The sequence below is a fragment of the Castor canadensis genome, chromosome 7, assembly GCF_047511655.1.
Source record: "Castor canadensis chromosome 7, mCasCan1.hap1v2, whole genome shotgun sequence".
In the NCBI taxonomy this organism is placed as follows: Eukaryota; Metazoa; Chordata; class Mammalia; order Rodentia; family Castoridae; genus Castor; species Castor canadensis.
This window is the reverse complement of record NC_133392.1, coordinates 116,024,843-116,040,379: the sequence shown is the minus strand read 5'-3', so window position 1 is coordinate 116,040,379 and position 15,537 is coordinate 116,024,843. Positions and strand designations below refer to the sequence as shown.

Sequence of the window (15,537 nt, the reverse complement as noted above, 5' to 3'; positions counted from 1 at the left end):
GCAGATGGATACCACTTTTCCCAGCAACATTTGTTGAAGAGGCTGTCTTTTCTCCATCATATATTTTTAGCGCCTTTGTCAAAAATAAGTTGGTTATAGTTGTGTGGATTCATATCTGGGTCCTCTATTCTGTTCCACTGGTCTTCATGTCTGTTTTTGTGCCAGTACCATGCTGTTTTTATTGTTATTGCTTTGTAATATAGTTTGAAGTTGAGTATCGTGATACCTCTACCATTGTTCTTTTTGCTGAGTATTGCCTTGGCTATTTTCGGCCTCTTGTGTTTCCAAATAAATTTTAGGGTAGATTTTTCAATGTCTTTGATGAATGTCATTGGGATTTTGATGGGAATTGCATTAAACATGTAGATTGCTTTTGGTAGTATAGCCATTTTTGGAGACAGGATTTGAACTCAGTTTTGCCCTTCCTAAAAATCTGTAAGTAAGTGAAAGTTACCAGGATCAAAGCTGTTGTTAGCAAAGTGGTTAGAAGCAGGTAGCTTGCATATAACAAAGTTTTGATATTAATGTGGGCCAGTTTTTTAAAACTTCTCTGAGCCTCAGTTTACTCATTATTTAGAGATAATGATATGGTCACTTCATGTTCTGGTAGAGATGAGTGTGAGATAGCATATGTGTGTAGCACCCCTATAATGAATCAGATGCTCAGTATATGGTAGCTGGTGGTGTTTTGGATAAAGAAGCTGAGCTGTAAGAAAAGACATGATAGCAGTTAAGAACCAGAAATATGAAATGCATGCAGAAATCATATTCTTGCGACCTGTGCAAGCTTTTCCTAGAAACCTAACTGGGAGATTAAGAAAGGACAAAAGACAGAAGACAAACAAGCAGAAAGTTGGGGTCACCTGGATGGAGACACACAACAGCCTCATTTACCTCTTTTCTATTCCCTTACTTCTTTTCGAGTTCCTGTATAAAATCTAAAAACTATATCAGCATAACTCTTAAAGTCTTGGTCCTTAGACCCACACAGTCCCATGTTTTCTTTAGCCTTTCTTTAGCATAGCTTTTTTAAAGCCTATATATAGGGTTCTCAGTGCAGAAGGCTGGGATGGAGACACACAGCAACCAGCAGCAGCAACAGCCTCGTCCACCTCCAGCAAAGTTATTACCATGGCAAACAAGGAGGTGGAGCAACAGTTCTCGGTGGGAGTGGTGGTGACACTGCTACTCTCTGAACATAAACATCTTAGGAAAAGAAGCTGTGCTGCATTTTGCTCTCACCCCCTTCTGTGGCTGGGGCCATGCCAACTCAGCCTGAAGATTATTGGGCATAGCTGTGCTTATGTCAAGTTCTCATAGACTTCTCCTACTCTGCTCCCCACATCATATGTTTAGAAAACTCAAGGAGGGAAACATTAAAATCAGTGGTAAACAAAAAGAGTGGGCTTGGGATTTTAAACACAGTATTAGTTAACTATTACTATTGCATAAAAAATAACACAACCTTAGTACTTTAAATAATCAACATTTATTATCTCAATTTCTGAGAGTCAGGAATCTGGGAGCAACTCAGCACAGTGACTCTGGCTCATGGTCTCTTACCAGGTTGTTTCAAGCTTTTGGCTGGGGCTGCACTATCTGCAGGCCTAATGGGGCAGGAGAATTGATTTAAAGAGGTCTTAGTGATGAAGCTGTTGTCAGGAGGCACTGGTTTTCTCAGAAGTCACCCAGAGTACACTTAAGACATGGTATCTGGCTTCCTGTGGAGAAGAGAGAGAGAGGGAGAGATCCACAGTCTTTTTATAATCTAATCTTCCAAAGGGCATTTCATAAGTCCTGCTATATTCTATTAATTAGAAGAAATTCACTAATCTCTGCACCCTGTCTTATGTAGGTTTAAGAAGATAATCACCACAGAAATGACAACTATGTGAGGTAAAGCATACATAGTTTCACTTTATTTTGTCCTTCCACAATGTGTTCATATGTTTCAAAGCATCATGTTATACATGATAAACATAGTTTTATATGACAATTAAAAAGGAAAACTAAAAATGGATATAATCTTAAAAATGAGAAATAGAAAGTCATTCAGTCCAACCCACACTGAAACTCCACATCTTGAAAGCAGGAATATCAAAGAATTTGTGGACATATATTAAAACTACCAAAAACATGAACTAGGCAAAGTACCCAGATCTCCCTTTGAGCAGAGGTCACAGGTGGTTCACCCAGAGTTGAAGGCACAAAGTCTGGGCACGTACGTATCCATTTACCACCCAGGAGCCTTGGTCATACCAGAGGGTAACAAGGACCACGCCCCATCGGGTGAATACATTGGCAGCATTGGGGTATACAGCAATGCAAAAGCATGTATGTGGGGACAGGGCCAGGAAGAAGGCACATTACCTTCATCATGATAGAACACAAACTCAGTGTGCACATAGCCTTTCTTCCAACTGGGATGTTGTGTTTGGAGAGGGAAGTAGCAGAAACTCTTCTAGTTAGAAACATTTCCAAAATTGCATTGTTTTTATTTCTATCTAAAACATCCACTTGGAATCCCTGTCTCCTTCCTTTTACTTGGCACTGTTCAACCCTTTTTAGGTTGAACAGTAGAGAAGGAGAAGGAAGAAAGGAAAAATGAAGGTAGAGAGGGAAGGAAGAATCACTGTGCACTTTCTATGTCATTTTAATTAAGTCTCATAACTACCCTATCTGATAGGTCTTAAAGCATATTATTGGAAATATGGTGCCCTGCACACATGTAAGTAGCTGTCTATGGTCCTGAATTCCATTGTTCTCTGCCTGGATTCCAAAATTTGTTGGTCTGCCCTGAAAGCATATAATAATTCATGACAGTGCTGGGGAGAAATGTATTGGCCTTTCTATTTACATACTTAAAACTTCAATAGCATTAAGGTTCACTAAGACATGACACATAGAAGAACACTGATGCCCTTCATTGCCAGCTCTCTGGAACAGAGCCTGCAGGAAAGTGTGAGTGCCCCACATGGAGAAAAGATATCCTTGGAACCCTTACTCGATTTTTGGCTTTCAATATTTTGTTGCATTCTTTTTGTAATTGATATATGCACAGGAAAAGTGCAGATACATATTATATTCTCTAAAATAGTAGTGTTGAGAAGAGATGATGAAAATTTTCTGTACCAGAGTTTCACTAGTTTGGTGCTTAAAAGAGTCACCCAAAATAAAGATGAGAAAGGCAATTACCTTTCAAAAACAAGGGTTCATAATTTCCTGACCTTTTTTGTAATGAAATTAGTTATTGGTCCTTTCCCACAGCTAAAACAATAATTAAGTTCAACCTGTGGAATAAACTGAACTTTGGACTAGACCTTTGAATAACTTTCAGAAAGTATTAAATCAAGATTTTAAAAAGCATAATATTTTAGTGTGAGCTAACATTTGTCTCATTAATAAATTATTTTAAAATTATTTTTATCTCATGCTTTTAAAAATACTCATTTTAAAAATCTCCACTTGTGTATGTTTTAAAATGTTACTACAGAAGTAACAATGCAATTTTTTATAAAGAAATGTGCGCATGCTGGTACTGGATACTCAAAATTTCCATTGTTGGTGGAGGCACAGGACCAAAAAGATTGAGATTGAAGACCACTGCTCAAGGGCCCAGTTGTTGGGTTTCCTACTAGGACTGAGTCTTTTGCTCCTTCTCCTGAAGCAATTAAAAGAAAGGAAAATGCAGGGATGTGTGAGAAAGGAGAGATCAAAAAGGGAGACACACAAGAGATGGAAGCTTTGGAGAGCCAGAGCTACTCAAGAATGGAAGTCATTCAGTCTTTCAGTGAGGAATTACTTCTGAAGGTAACTTCATGTAATCTCAGTACCCAAGGAAGAAATTGAAACCATCCCCAGCTCACCTGCTAAACAAATGAAGAGAGGGAAAGGGAGGAGAGAGGGAGGAAGGGAGAGAGAGAGAGAGACACATCCAGGCCAGCAGGATGAGATGAACCATGGAGTAGGTGTCCCAAACAGTACCAGTGAAGGGACTGAACTCTGTGTCTGAATTATTCCAAAAGCCTACCGTCTTTTTTTCTGTTTTTATGTTCTGTCTTGATGAGAAATGTGCTGATTTTCATCTTGTCTGGAGACAAATAGAACTTTGACATATAGTTCACAATTTATGTAACTGGTTTCATATTCTTCTGCTGGCTCTATCATGCCTCTGACAATTACAAATATTTCCTTCCTGGTTCTGAGGAATCCTGGAGCATCCACAATTGTGCTGCTATCCCTTTAATTATATTGTTTCCATCTTACACTGCAAGTAAACAAACCAAGGCTAGGGGAGGGAGTAATGTTACTTACCCAAGGGGTAAATGGCAGAGTCAGGATTTGGGCCCAGGTCAATCTGAAGAGATCTCTTCTATATCCCAAGGATCTCCAACCTGGATCCCCTTAATCCCAAGGCAACTCAACCCATAGTAACTTTTTGGAGGCTCAGGATACTCCAAGATGTTTTCAAAACTTTAAAAAATCTCATTAAAATAGCACAACAAAATTTCTTAGTGAATACAGTGCTTGTATAGAACAGAATCTTTCAAGGGTAGAATGAATGAATGGGATATGAAAACCATGTATATGGTCATTGGTGGTCAGATTATGGGGAGTCAGAAGGAAAACTGGAAAGACCTGCAACCCTGAGCTGCTATAAAGCCATGGTTTCATATGAATTTTTTGGGGGAGGGGCCATACTGGGGTTTGAACTCAGGGCTTTGTGTTTGCCAAGCAGGCACTCTTGAGCCATACCTCTAGCCCAAAGCCATGGTTTCTACCTTCACGTTGTTGCTTGTATCTAGATGTGTCCACATGACTAAGTTTTAGGTGCTAGGACATGAGTGGAAGTGGAACATGTAGGTCTGGCCCATGAAACTTTTACTGGAACTCTCAAGCTCTTTCTCCTTTCGTGGTTTGACACAGATGGGCCTTGTAACCTTGGAGCTCTTTTTTTTTTTTTTTTTGGCTGTACTGGGGTTTGAACTCAGGGCTTTGTGCTTGCTAGGTGTGTGAAGGTAGAGCTATAAGATGGAAAGAACCTGCGTCTCAAAGTTACTGCATAGAAAACAACTGCCAGTCACTGAAGCACACTTCTTTCACATACTACATAGCAAGAGAGAAACCTCTATTGTCTTTGAAAAAATATGGAAGTCATTGTTTTAGCTTTTGTTTATTTTGGCAGTACGTGGGTTTGAAATCAGGGCCTTACAATTGCTTGGCATGCACTCTACAACTTGAGTCACACCTGCAACCCTTCTTTTTTGCTTTAGTTATATTTTAGATAGGGTCTCATACTTTTTGGCTGAGGCCAGTCTTGGACCACACTCCTCCTACCTAAGGCCTTCTATGTGCTGGGGTTATAGGTGTGCACTACACATGTCTGCTTGTTTGTTAAGATAGGGTCTCACTAACTTTTTTGCCTAGGCTGATCTTAAACCATGCTCCTCCTGATCTCCACTTACCAAGTGGCTGAGATTACTGGCACATATCACCTTGCTCAGACCATTGCTTTAGATTTCTACCCAGAAGACAAATGTCCTGTATCACATCCCTTTAACTTAAGACAGCATAAAATCAGCTAGACCACTTACTATGTAAACTTAGCCTATTACTTTAACCCGATGTGCTTCAATTTCCTCACTTATAAAACAGGGATGATGGTCAACAAATCTCTCTCAATGTTACTGTAGGGATCTAAGAAATTGAAACTTGGCTGGTGGAATGGCTCAAGTGGTAGAGCACCTGCCCAGCAAGCATGAGGCACTAAGTTCAAATCCCAGTACTGCCAAAAAAAAAAGAAAAAATTGAAACTCACAAAGCACTTAAGACAGATGGGCTGATGTTGTGGCTCAAGCAGTAGAGTGCCTGCCTAGCAAGTACAAGGCCCTGAGTTCAAACCCCAGTACTGAAAATAAAAGACAGTGCCTGACACATAGTAGGAAGGCAGTGATAGCTCTGTTTGCCTCAGTTCCCTCAACTATAAAATGGGGGAGTCCATCTACTACCTACTCCACAGGATGATTGTGAGTGGGGCAAAAATGCTTTATAAAGCTGCACCATACTCTGAAGAGAAAACATGCTGCAATTTTCACTCTTAATGACTCACATATGAAACAAGTCTAAGAACAGTGTGTTCCAGCCGGAAATTAAAAGCTTGGTTCGTTTGGAGTCAGAGTGTGTCCCTGCACAGATCAATGCTGCTGAAGTGAAAGGAGACACAGATTTAATTACCTTGAGCCTTAGTGCCTGCCCCACTGAGAGCAGAGAGCTCCCGAGGAGGGGCTGAGTGTGGAGGTGACAGGCTGTCATAGGGGCACCAAGGGAGGACTAAACCACAGGCTCTGGAACCTTGCTCAGGCCAGACAACTTGACAAAGGAAGAGCTGGCCTCAAGGAAGTGTGAGCTCATGTCTTTGAAAGGCCAAGAGCTGCGGTGGGATCTATTTGAATGTGGCTCCCTGGGGAGAAGTTGGCTGTGGCTGCCTTCCTGGTCCTTGTTTGCTGTGTGTGAGTGTTTCTGTCCAGGGCATATGGTACTGGGTCTGTACGTGCTGCTATCCACACTCTAAGAGATACATGTGCCCACATGAGGTGCATTTGCATGCTGACAGTCTCTGTGTGTGTGTGTGTGTGTGTGTGTGTGTGTGTGTGTGTGTGTGTGTGTGTGTACCTGTGGGCACATCCTGAATACAAAACACAAATGGGTTTGCATATAAATGCTGAGTCTGTTCTCAAAGGCACAAATGCTGCAGTACATTGTGGCATTTATAGTTCTTACAATATATCAAATATATCATACTTGAATTCACCCCTTCATCATTCTTCTTTATACTACACTCCCCCATTTCTGGAATAGTTTTAACAGGTTTCATTCTCCATTTACATACATGAGTACACAGTATTTGCATCATATTCACCCTCCTACACCCTTTCTCCACATCCTCTCCCTCCCACTGCTACCAATCCTCCAGACAGGACCTATTCGGACCTCCTGTTCTCTGATTTTGTAAAAGAAAAAAAAAATGACATTTTGTTTGTTTCAGATAGCTATACAGGGAGTTTCCTTGTGACATATTCATGTATATATGTATTATAACCCAAATTGGCTCACCTCCTCTATTTTTCTCCTTTCTACCTTAGTCCCCTTCTTATGGTGATTTCAACAGGTTTAAAAATTCTATATTCATTCTTGTATAGGAAGTACAGCAATCATATTCACCTTCTTAACTTTTACCCTCCCTCTTTCTGCACGTGGCCCAGAGGACATGGATCTGTATGGCCATGTGGCTCCACCTGTGAAAATCCATGGCTTCACAGATATACGAGAGTTTATACAAATACTTGCTATGTGTCTCAATATTGTTCAGGAATATGAGACCAAACAGGCTAGGGAGCTACCTGCTGGGACTATCTGTGGGCTGGGTCTCAAAGATCAGGGGTGAATAGACCAAAGCTAGGAAGACACAGGAAGGTTTTGATGGGTGAGGTTGAGCGTACAACCCCAAGCAAGTGGATCCTACACCCAGAGAGAGAGTTGAAGATCAAGTACTAATGACAGGGGATGCAGAGCCTGGGTTGGAGGAGGGGAACTGGAGAACAGAAAAGAACACAGGGCAGAAACCAGGAAGGAGAGAATCTGGGCCAGCAAATCCACAATTGCCAGGCACACAAGGTAGTTCTTTTTTTTTTTTCAACGTGGAGCAGCCTTCTTAAAGCTGTTACATCAGTTACATCATGTGTATGCACAGACATATACATGTGTACGTCACTGTGCATACAGATTGGTCTGAGTTCATGCGGGTTTTCCCAGCATTTGACAGATGACGCAGCTGATTCTCAAGGATGTTCACTTTTACTTAGGCAGCATTTGGATAGCACCTGCTGTGTGCATGCTGTGTTTGGTAAGGACTGGAATGAAGTTGAATCAAGTTCCCTGTCTTTGAGGTTCTTATATTCTATATGGGAACAAAAACAGGAAAACAGGAAATGCAGAGAAAAATTATAAACCACAAAAATGAAGGTGGGTAAGAATTCCACTGTTTGGATTTGTGTTTGAGCCTTTTACGAGCTGTGTGGCAAGTTACCTCTGAGCGGCTTTCCCCTTTTGTATAAGATGAGATAATAACACCAATATCACCAGTTTGTTAACCAAAGAGTTAATGGAGAAATATGAGAAGTCACAAACATGGTCTGAGGAGGAGGTGAGCACTGATCTGGGTGATGGCAAGGCTGACCTGAGCCCAGGCAAGGATGTGATGCTCCTGAACTCCACATGGGGAAGCCTGTGTTTTCACACCTGCAGTGTCCAAACACCTAGCTCCCTTGTCTCTTTAGTGTTGGGGCAGAAGTGGGAATCCAATCCCTTCATGTCACTATGGTAGAAACAGACTCAGAAGGGCTGATCCATAGCCCTTACAGAAGTTTATGGGAGTAGCTAATAGTGAGGCCCTGCACCTATGCTTTTGAATATAGCTTAAAGCCAGTTCTTTGGCAATGCTGCTATTAGCCAACAAAGCACATTTGGTCAGAGAAGAAACAAACCATTCTCTAGGTAGGTATAGCTCAATGGTGCCCATCTGTCAGTAACACTGTGTAAATACAAATCAGATCACTGCTTCCTTCAGCACACCTCCCCCCACCCCCAGCACAGAAGCTCAGCATCCAGCACATCAGCCAGACCATAGTCTCACACCGCTGCATAAGACTACACAGTGGCCATTACCAAGACAGGGGTCAACCATCATGACAGACACTGAAGATTCAGGACAGTGTGCTCACTCCCACAGGAACTCTCCATCTAGTGGAAGAAATGGCATTAACAAAAAAATGTGCAACCAATCATTCTGTAAAGTTTTATGGGAAAGGAAGGACTCTAAACCAAGCCTCATAGTAAGGAGAAGGACAGAGTGAGGTTCAGGTATATTTGGCACACAGCAATGGTAGGTGTGCCCAGCTTTTATGTTTTGATGTCTCTGGGATGCCCACCTTCAAGGAACATAACTAACCAATCATCCCAAGAACAACCAACTGTCCCAACACCAACTTTGTGCCATGCTTTCCCCTGGTCACTCCTAGCCAATGGAGTAGCCAAGCAGAGACACACAGGAAGGGGCCTTTCTGGAGACACAGGACTTCTCTTATTGTAAACTTTGGGTTAAGGACTCCCAGACAGCACTACCAAGGTTTCCTTAAGATTCCTAAAACATTTCCTTCTCTTCCTCTCTCCTTCAATAGGGGTCAGACCTGCATCATGACTTTTTTGGCCTCCTTAGGCTTCCTCCTCACATCTCCCCACAGGCATTTACCCTGAAAGATTCTTGAAGGTTTAATACTGTTTTAGTTTCTATTTTTTCAGAGCACCTGAACTAACACAGATTGGGAGGTAGGTCTGAGTAGAAGCAGACTCAGGGTAGGTATCCTGAAGCCAAGGATTCTGACCCTGGAAAGCAGATGTAGGGAACATTAAGAATGAATTGTCAGTTGACCCCTTGAACCCTGCCCTCTCATTTTCAACCCTTGGAGAAGTTTTTTTTTTTTTTTTTTTTTTTTTGTGCTTGCAAAGCATGTATTCTACTGCTTGAACCATGCCTCCAGTCTGATTATTTTGGATATGGGGGTCTCTTGAACTATTTGCCTGGGCTGGCCTCAAATCACGATCCTCCTGATCTCAACCCCCAAAATAGCTAGGATTACAGGTGTGAGCCACCAGCACCTGGCATGCTATCCTTTTTTGAAGGGACAATCTTCCTCAGCCACTAAAGTGAGTTTTTCCCAGCTCCTGTTACTACTGACCTAACTGGGGCTAACTGGGGGCGATGGGAGATGCAGAAAGGACAAAAGACAGAAGACAGACATGTATAAAGCTGGGGCCAGGTGTGCTGGGCGCTCAGATGGAGATGCACAACAGCCTTGATGCTTCTTTTCTCTATTATTCTCTATTCTTTAAGTCCTTACTCCTTTACAATTCTTTAAAACCTTGCTTCTAAAGTCCTCTTTTCTGTTCTTTAAAGTCTCTTTCCTTAGACTCACAAGGTCCCATGTTTTCTTTAGTTTTTCTTTAGTACAATCTCTGTTAGTCTTTGCTCTCAGACTTGTACTGTCCCATGTTCTCTCTTCAGCTTTCTTAAAGTCTCAGTGCTCAGACTTGCAAACAACAGCCATGTCTAAAAACTGCATTAGCATAACTTAGGTCTCAGTCCTTAGACTTGCACTGTCCCATGTTCTCTTTAGCTTACCTTTTCTAAAGCCAATGTATAAAGTTCTCGGTGCAGAAAACTGCTCTCATGGAGACACACAGCTGCCAGCAGCAGCATCAGTGGCAGCCAATCAAAATCCCCCATCCAAAAGCCTCAAGCCTGCTTCAGCCAGTCTTTTATATCCAGTGGGAAACAAGGAGGTGGAGCAACAGTTCTCAGGGAGAGGCGTGACACTGTAACAAGAGAAACCTGCTCCCTTGTTAGAATAGCCATCATCAAAAACACCACCAACAGATGTTGGCGAGGATGTGGGGAAAAAGGAACCCTCATACACTGCTGTTGGGAATGCAAGCTAGTGCAACCACTCTGGAAAACAATATGGAGGCTTCTTAAAAAACTAAACATAGATCTACCATATGATCCAGCAATCCCACTCTTAGGGATATACCCAAAGGAATGCAACTCAGGTTACTCCAGAGGCACCTGCACACCCATGTTTATTGCAGCACTATTCACAATAGCCAAGTTATGGAAACAGGCAAGATGCCCCACTACTAACAATGGATTAAGAAAATGCGTTATATACAATGGAACTTTACTCAGCCATGAAGAAGAATGAAATCCTACCATTCGCAAGTAAATGTCTGGAACTTGAGAACATCATCCTGAGCGAGGTTACTTAGGCTCAGAAGACCAAAAATCATATCTTCTCCCTTATATGTGGACTTTAGATCTAGGACAAAGGCAGTAATGTTGTTGGACTTGGCTCACACGCTAAGGGGAGAGCACATACGGGAGGAATGCAGATAGTAGGAAACCCAAAGCTTGAAAGTGTTTGATGTGCCTTCTGCAGAGGAGCTAATACAGTAACCTTAAAGCAATAGAGGTCAATATGGGAAGGTGACCAGGAAGTAGTGAAGAGATCAGGTAGAGATGAATCAGTTCGGGCTGTGATACATTTGTGCATGGAAGCAATCCTAGGAACCTCTCTGTATAGCTATCCTTATCTCAACTAGCAAAAATATTTTGTCTTTCTTATTATTCCTTACGTCTTCTCTTCAACAAAATTGGAGAAAAGGGCAGAACAGGTTCTGCCTAGAATCGAGGGAGGTGTAGGTAAGAGAGAGGGGGAGGGGGGCAGGGGAGAGAAATGGCCCAAACAATGTATGTACATGTGAATAAATGAATAAAGAAAAAAAAAGTCTCATATATCAAAAAAAAAAAAAAAAGGGAAACCTGCTTTCCTACTTCTCTGAAGATAAACAACTTAGGAAAAGCAGCTGCACTGCATCCTGCACTCTTCTGTGGCTGGGGCCACACCAAACTCAGTCTGCCAATTATTGGGCATAGCTGTGCTTATGTCAAATTCTCATAGGTTTCTCATAATCCACTCCTCACAACCCACCACTAGTCTTCAGAGGTTATTTTTTCTAGGAAGCCTAGACATCCCTTAAGGGGAGACACTCCACTTGTTTGTGCTGCCACAGCCCCTGACTTTTACCTATTGCAGGCCTCTTCACACTGCACTGGCATCCTTTTCTGCACCTGCACCTCCAGTTAGCTGGGGGTTCCTTGAGGGTGGGTCTCAAACCATGCTGTTTATTGATATACTCTAGCACCTGGAGTGTAGGAGGTAATGAGTAAATGAGTACATTGGTAAATGAATGAGTGACTGCACAGCAGATCTATCACTCACATTCTAATACAGATACCATTCCTGGATACAGTGCTTCCCAGAAAGCAAGTGGGAACAGAGAGACTTTGGTATGAACCTGGCTCTTCTAATCAGCAGCTGGGTGGCTCTGGCTATTCTCAGATTTGCTGAGCCTCAGTTCCTTATCTGTAAAAAGAGATGATAATGTTCAAGTCTTCAAATTAATGTGAATATAAAAACAAAACACATGTTGCATATAACAAAGTATCTGGCACAGTAACAGGAATTCAAATGTGGCAGACACTCTGACCTGGCCTCAGTCAATCCGCTGTTGACCTATTGCCCAAATGTGGCAGCACACAACAAAGGCAGAACCTTTACCTTTCTGGCTATATTGAAAAAGCAGTTTCTTGTGCTCTACCATCTTGCTCTACCTGCCATATCTCTTCCCAGTGTCCCATTTTCTCAACTCCTGTATATTAAAAGACACAGTAGCTAGGTGCTGGTGGCTCACACCTGTAATCCTAGCTACTCAAGAGGCAGAGATCAGGAGGATCATAGTTCAAAGCCAGCCCAGGCAAACAGTTCATGAGACCCTAGCTCAAAAAAAAAAAAAAAACCCATCACAAAAAAAGAGCTGGTAGAGTGGCTCAAACCCCAGTACCACAATAAATACATAAATACAACAAAAGACACAGTAAGCACATAATCTCTCCTGCTGATGTCATAGCCATTGAAGATTCAGAAATGAGAGTCTTCTTAGAGCTGGTAGTCCAGTGAGGGTCAAGGAGAGAAAAAATAGAAACAAGTATAAAATAAATCAATTGTGACTCAGTGCAGTAAAGGCCACAATAGCTGGCCTTTATGATACATGTGATGACATGTATTTAAAACTTTCCAAAACACAGCCAATTTCAAATCATTTTATTCTGAAACACTTCAGGTATATAATAAGCATAGGTATGACAAACAAATGTATAGCAACCATGTCGCTTTAAATTCAAAGCCTCTTTCGTTCTCTCCCCAGTGGTAACCTCTCTCCTGAATTTGGTGTTTATCAATCCCTGGTGTGTTTTTGTACTTCTGTACATTTGTAGACATATTATATCTACAAATAATGTATTACATTGTTGACTTGTTTAAAACTTTATGTAAGCATTGCATACCATATGTATGTAACATTTCTGCTTATGCTTTACATGGGTTTTGAGATGCATCTGTGTTGCTGCCTCCGTCTCTCATTCATTCATTTTCACTGATCTGTAGTCTTCAGTTACATGACAGTATCATAGTATTGATCTGTTTTCCTGATGACAGACACTTGGTTTGGGGAAACAGAATCACTGTGTCCATTAGCATCTTCCAAGAAGCAGACATCAACATGGCATTAGGTGTGCAAAAGATTTATTGCAGAAACTCCTGTGAATGATAAAGGAGGGGAGCAGGAGAGGTAGGATGAACTTCAGACCAGGATGCAGGTCTGACATGTGTGAAAGAAAAAAGAGGCTGGGGTAGGAAGAGCTTCTGACTGCAGTGCAGTTCTAAGAAACTCTCAACCAGACCAATGGGGAAGTTCCAAGTTTCCATTAACACCTCCCATTAAAGGTGTCCTGTGTATGGTAAGAATGGCCTCCCTCCAACACCCCTGCTGTGCTCAGTGGATGGACAAGAGCAGTCCAAGTGAAACATCACAGTGGACCTGAAAATGTGGCAGCTGGAGCATTCATTAAACACATTTCCATAGTGTGTTCTCTTGAAGAATGAACTGATGCTGATGTTTCCTCTCCATGGCTGCTACACTGTACATGAGCAGAGAGGAAGTCTGCCTGGGGTACATTCATTCATTCATTCATTCATCTTCTATCTTATAAAAAATGAGATATTAGAGAAGATCACAATACAGTGTCATTAAAGCAGGGTCTTATAGGACTGTCTCAGACATTATTTCTGGGGCCAAGAGTCACAGAAAGCCACTTCCATTCATTTCTTGATATCTATGCTCAGCTGTGCTGCCAAGAATCTACAATCAAAGCTCTAGAAAACTCTGTGGCAAGTCTTTGAAACAACATCAATCTGCATTTCATTCTTATCTAATCCATTTGGCCATTGCATAACCTTACACAAGTTACTTCACTGTCTCATTTTTTTCATTTGCAAAACAAGGGTGACCAGCCCTATCTCATGGAGTTGTTGTGGGGATTAAAAGAGATGACATAAGCGTAGGCAGTACTTTAAAAAACATTAGTTCCTTCCCATTCCACTGGGCCATTGTTAGGGATCCAGTAATTTTTCTCAAAATGAGAAATGTTTAAAACTTAAGAGCCTTGGTTCTGCAAACTCCAGCTATCTCAATCGGGATGAATTAGAGTGATCTCCACCAAACGTTCTTATTCACACCCATCACTCTTTCTAAAGCAGCATTTGTGATTAATCTCACTCCAGGGCTAAATCGGTCCCAAGCGCTTCCAAGGTACTTGATAAAGAAGCTCTCTGATTTATAGCAAACACCATTATTGAGCTGTGGCAGAGAGAGGCCATTGGGGAATTTGTCTTGCTGGAAACTCTGTCCATTGCAGCCATTTCTTCTATTTTCCTGGATAAGAGCTCAATTTACTTCAAAATAGATGGATGGGGTCCTTTTTACCCCGTTTGGTAGGGTAGAAGGGAGGGAGGACTTGGACAATTTTTAAGAATAAATACCTACTATTTTAAATTTAAGTATTTTTCCAGCTCACACAGACATGAGGACTCAGCAGAAAGTAAGGCTCATAGTACATCTTTGGCAAATGTTTTGGAAGTGTACCACCATCTCATTTGATTATTTGACCTGTGGAGTACACTGAGCTCATTCTCCCATTTGACAGAAGGGGAGACTGAGCTTAACGGCTAAGAAGCAGCACAGCTGGTCCTCTGATGGAGACCTAGGCCTGATCTTACCATTCATCCCTCTATTGCCCACTGGTGCAGAAGCAGAGCCATCAGACCCCTCTCCTCGAGCACAGATGCCTGAATATTCATCTTCATACTGAAAATCTAGTTGGCTAAGATTTCTTTTTTTTTTTAACCTATCCTTTGAATCCAATTGGTTCTATTCTGGAACACATTCATGTGACATTTGCCTCTCATTCATTCATTCATGGTCCATCTTCTTCATCTTCTACATAGAGCCTGACTCTCCTCTCCAGCAACCCTGATGGATGGTTGTCTTGTCTTTGCATGAAAAATTCCAATGCAACTTACTCTGCCAGCTGCCCAGTGTTGAGAGCTCTTATTATTATATTGCCCATGAAATAAAACTACCCTGGACCTTATACTGCCCCTGGCAGAATAGGAGGAGGAAAATCTTAAACTTGGGCAGACCTACTGTGTGACATATGGAGAGTAATTTAGTATTCCTAAGTCTTGGTTTTCTCATTTGTAAAATGGAGCCAATATCTTATTCATAGAAATATTTCTGGGTGCAAGTAAAGTAATAATCAATTAGTAGGGGAAAGTATTACCAAGGAGCTTTTTAGAGCTTTGATTATAGATTCTTGACAACACAGCACAACACAGATATCAAGAAATGAATGGAAGTGCCTTTCTGTGACTACTGGCCCCAGAAATTATTCCTTCAAGGGAGGAAGTACCAAGGTTGGCCGAGCAACTCAGCAATATTGAGGTCTAGGATAGTACCTCCAGAATT

At 41.7% G+C, this 15,537-nt stretch overlaps 1 protein-coding gene across 4 annotated transcripts in view; it reads right to left on the bottom strand.

Moving 5' to 3' along the window:
- Positions 1–581: 581 nt before the first annotated feature.
- Oma1 (OMA1 zinc metallopeptidase) overlaps positions 582–15,537 on the bottom strand; it is a 133,519-nt gene continuing 118,563 nt past the window's right edge. The window contains exons 9-10 of one of the 4 annotated variants that reach the window (XR_012449895.1): positions 1,564–1,721; positions 582–706 (exon numbers count right to left, since the gene is read on the bottom strand). Coding sequence is in view for 3 of the 4 variants with exons in the window: in XM_074079990.1 (XP_073936091.1) it covers positions 1,659–1,721 (63 nt within the window). In the remaining variant the exon portion in view is untranslated. Of the gene's footprint in view, positions 707–1,470; positions 1,722–11,574; positions 12,039–12,779; positions 13,272–15,537 lie in introns of those variants that run through there. The other 3 variants (XM_074079990.1, XM_074079994.1, XM_074079993.1) reach the window with 3 other exon arrangements.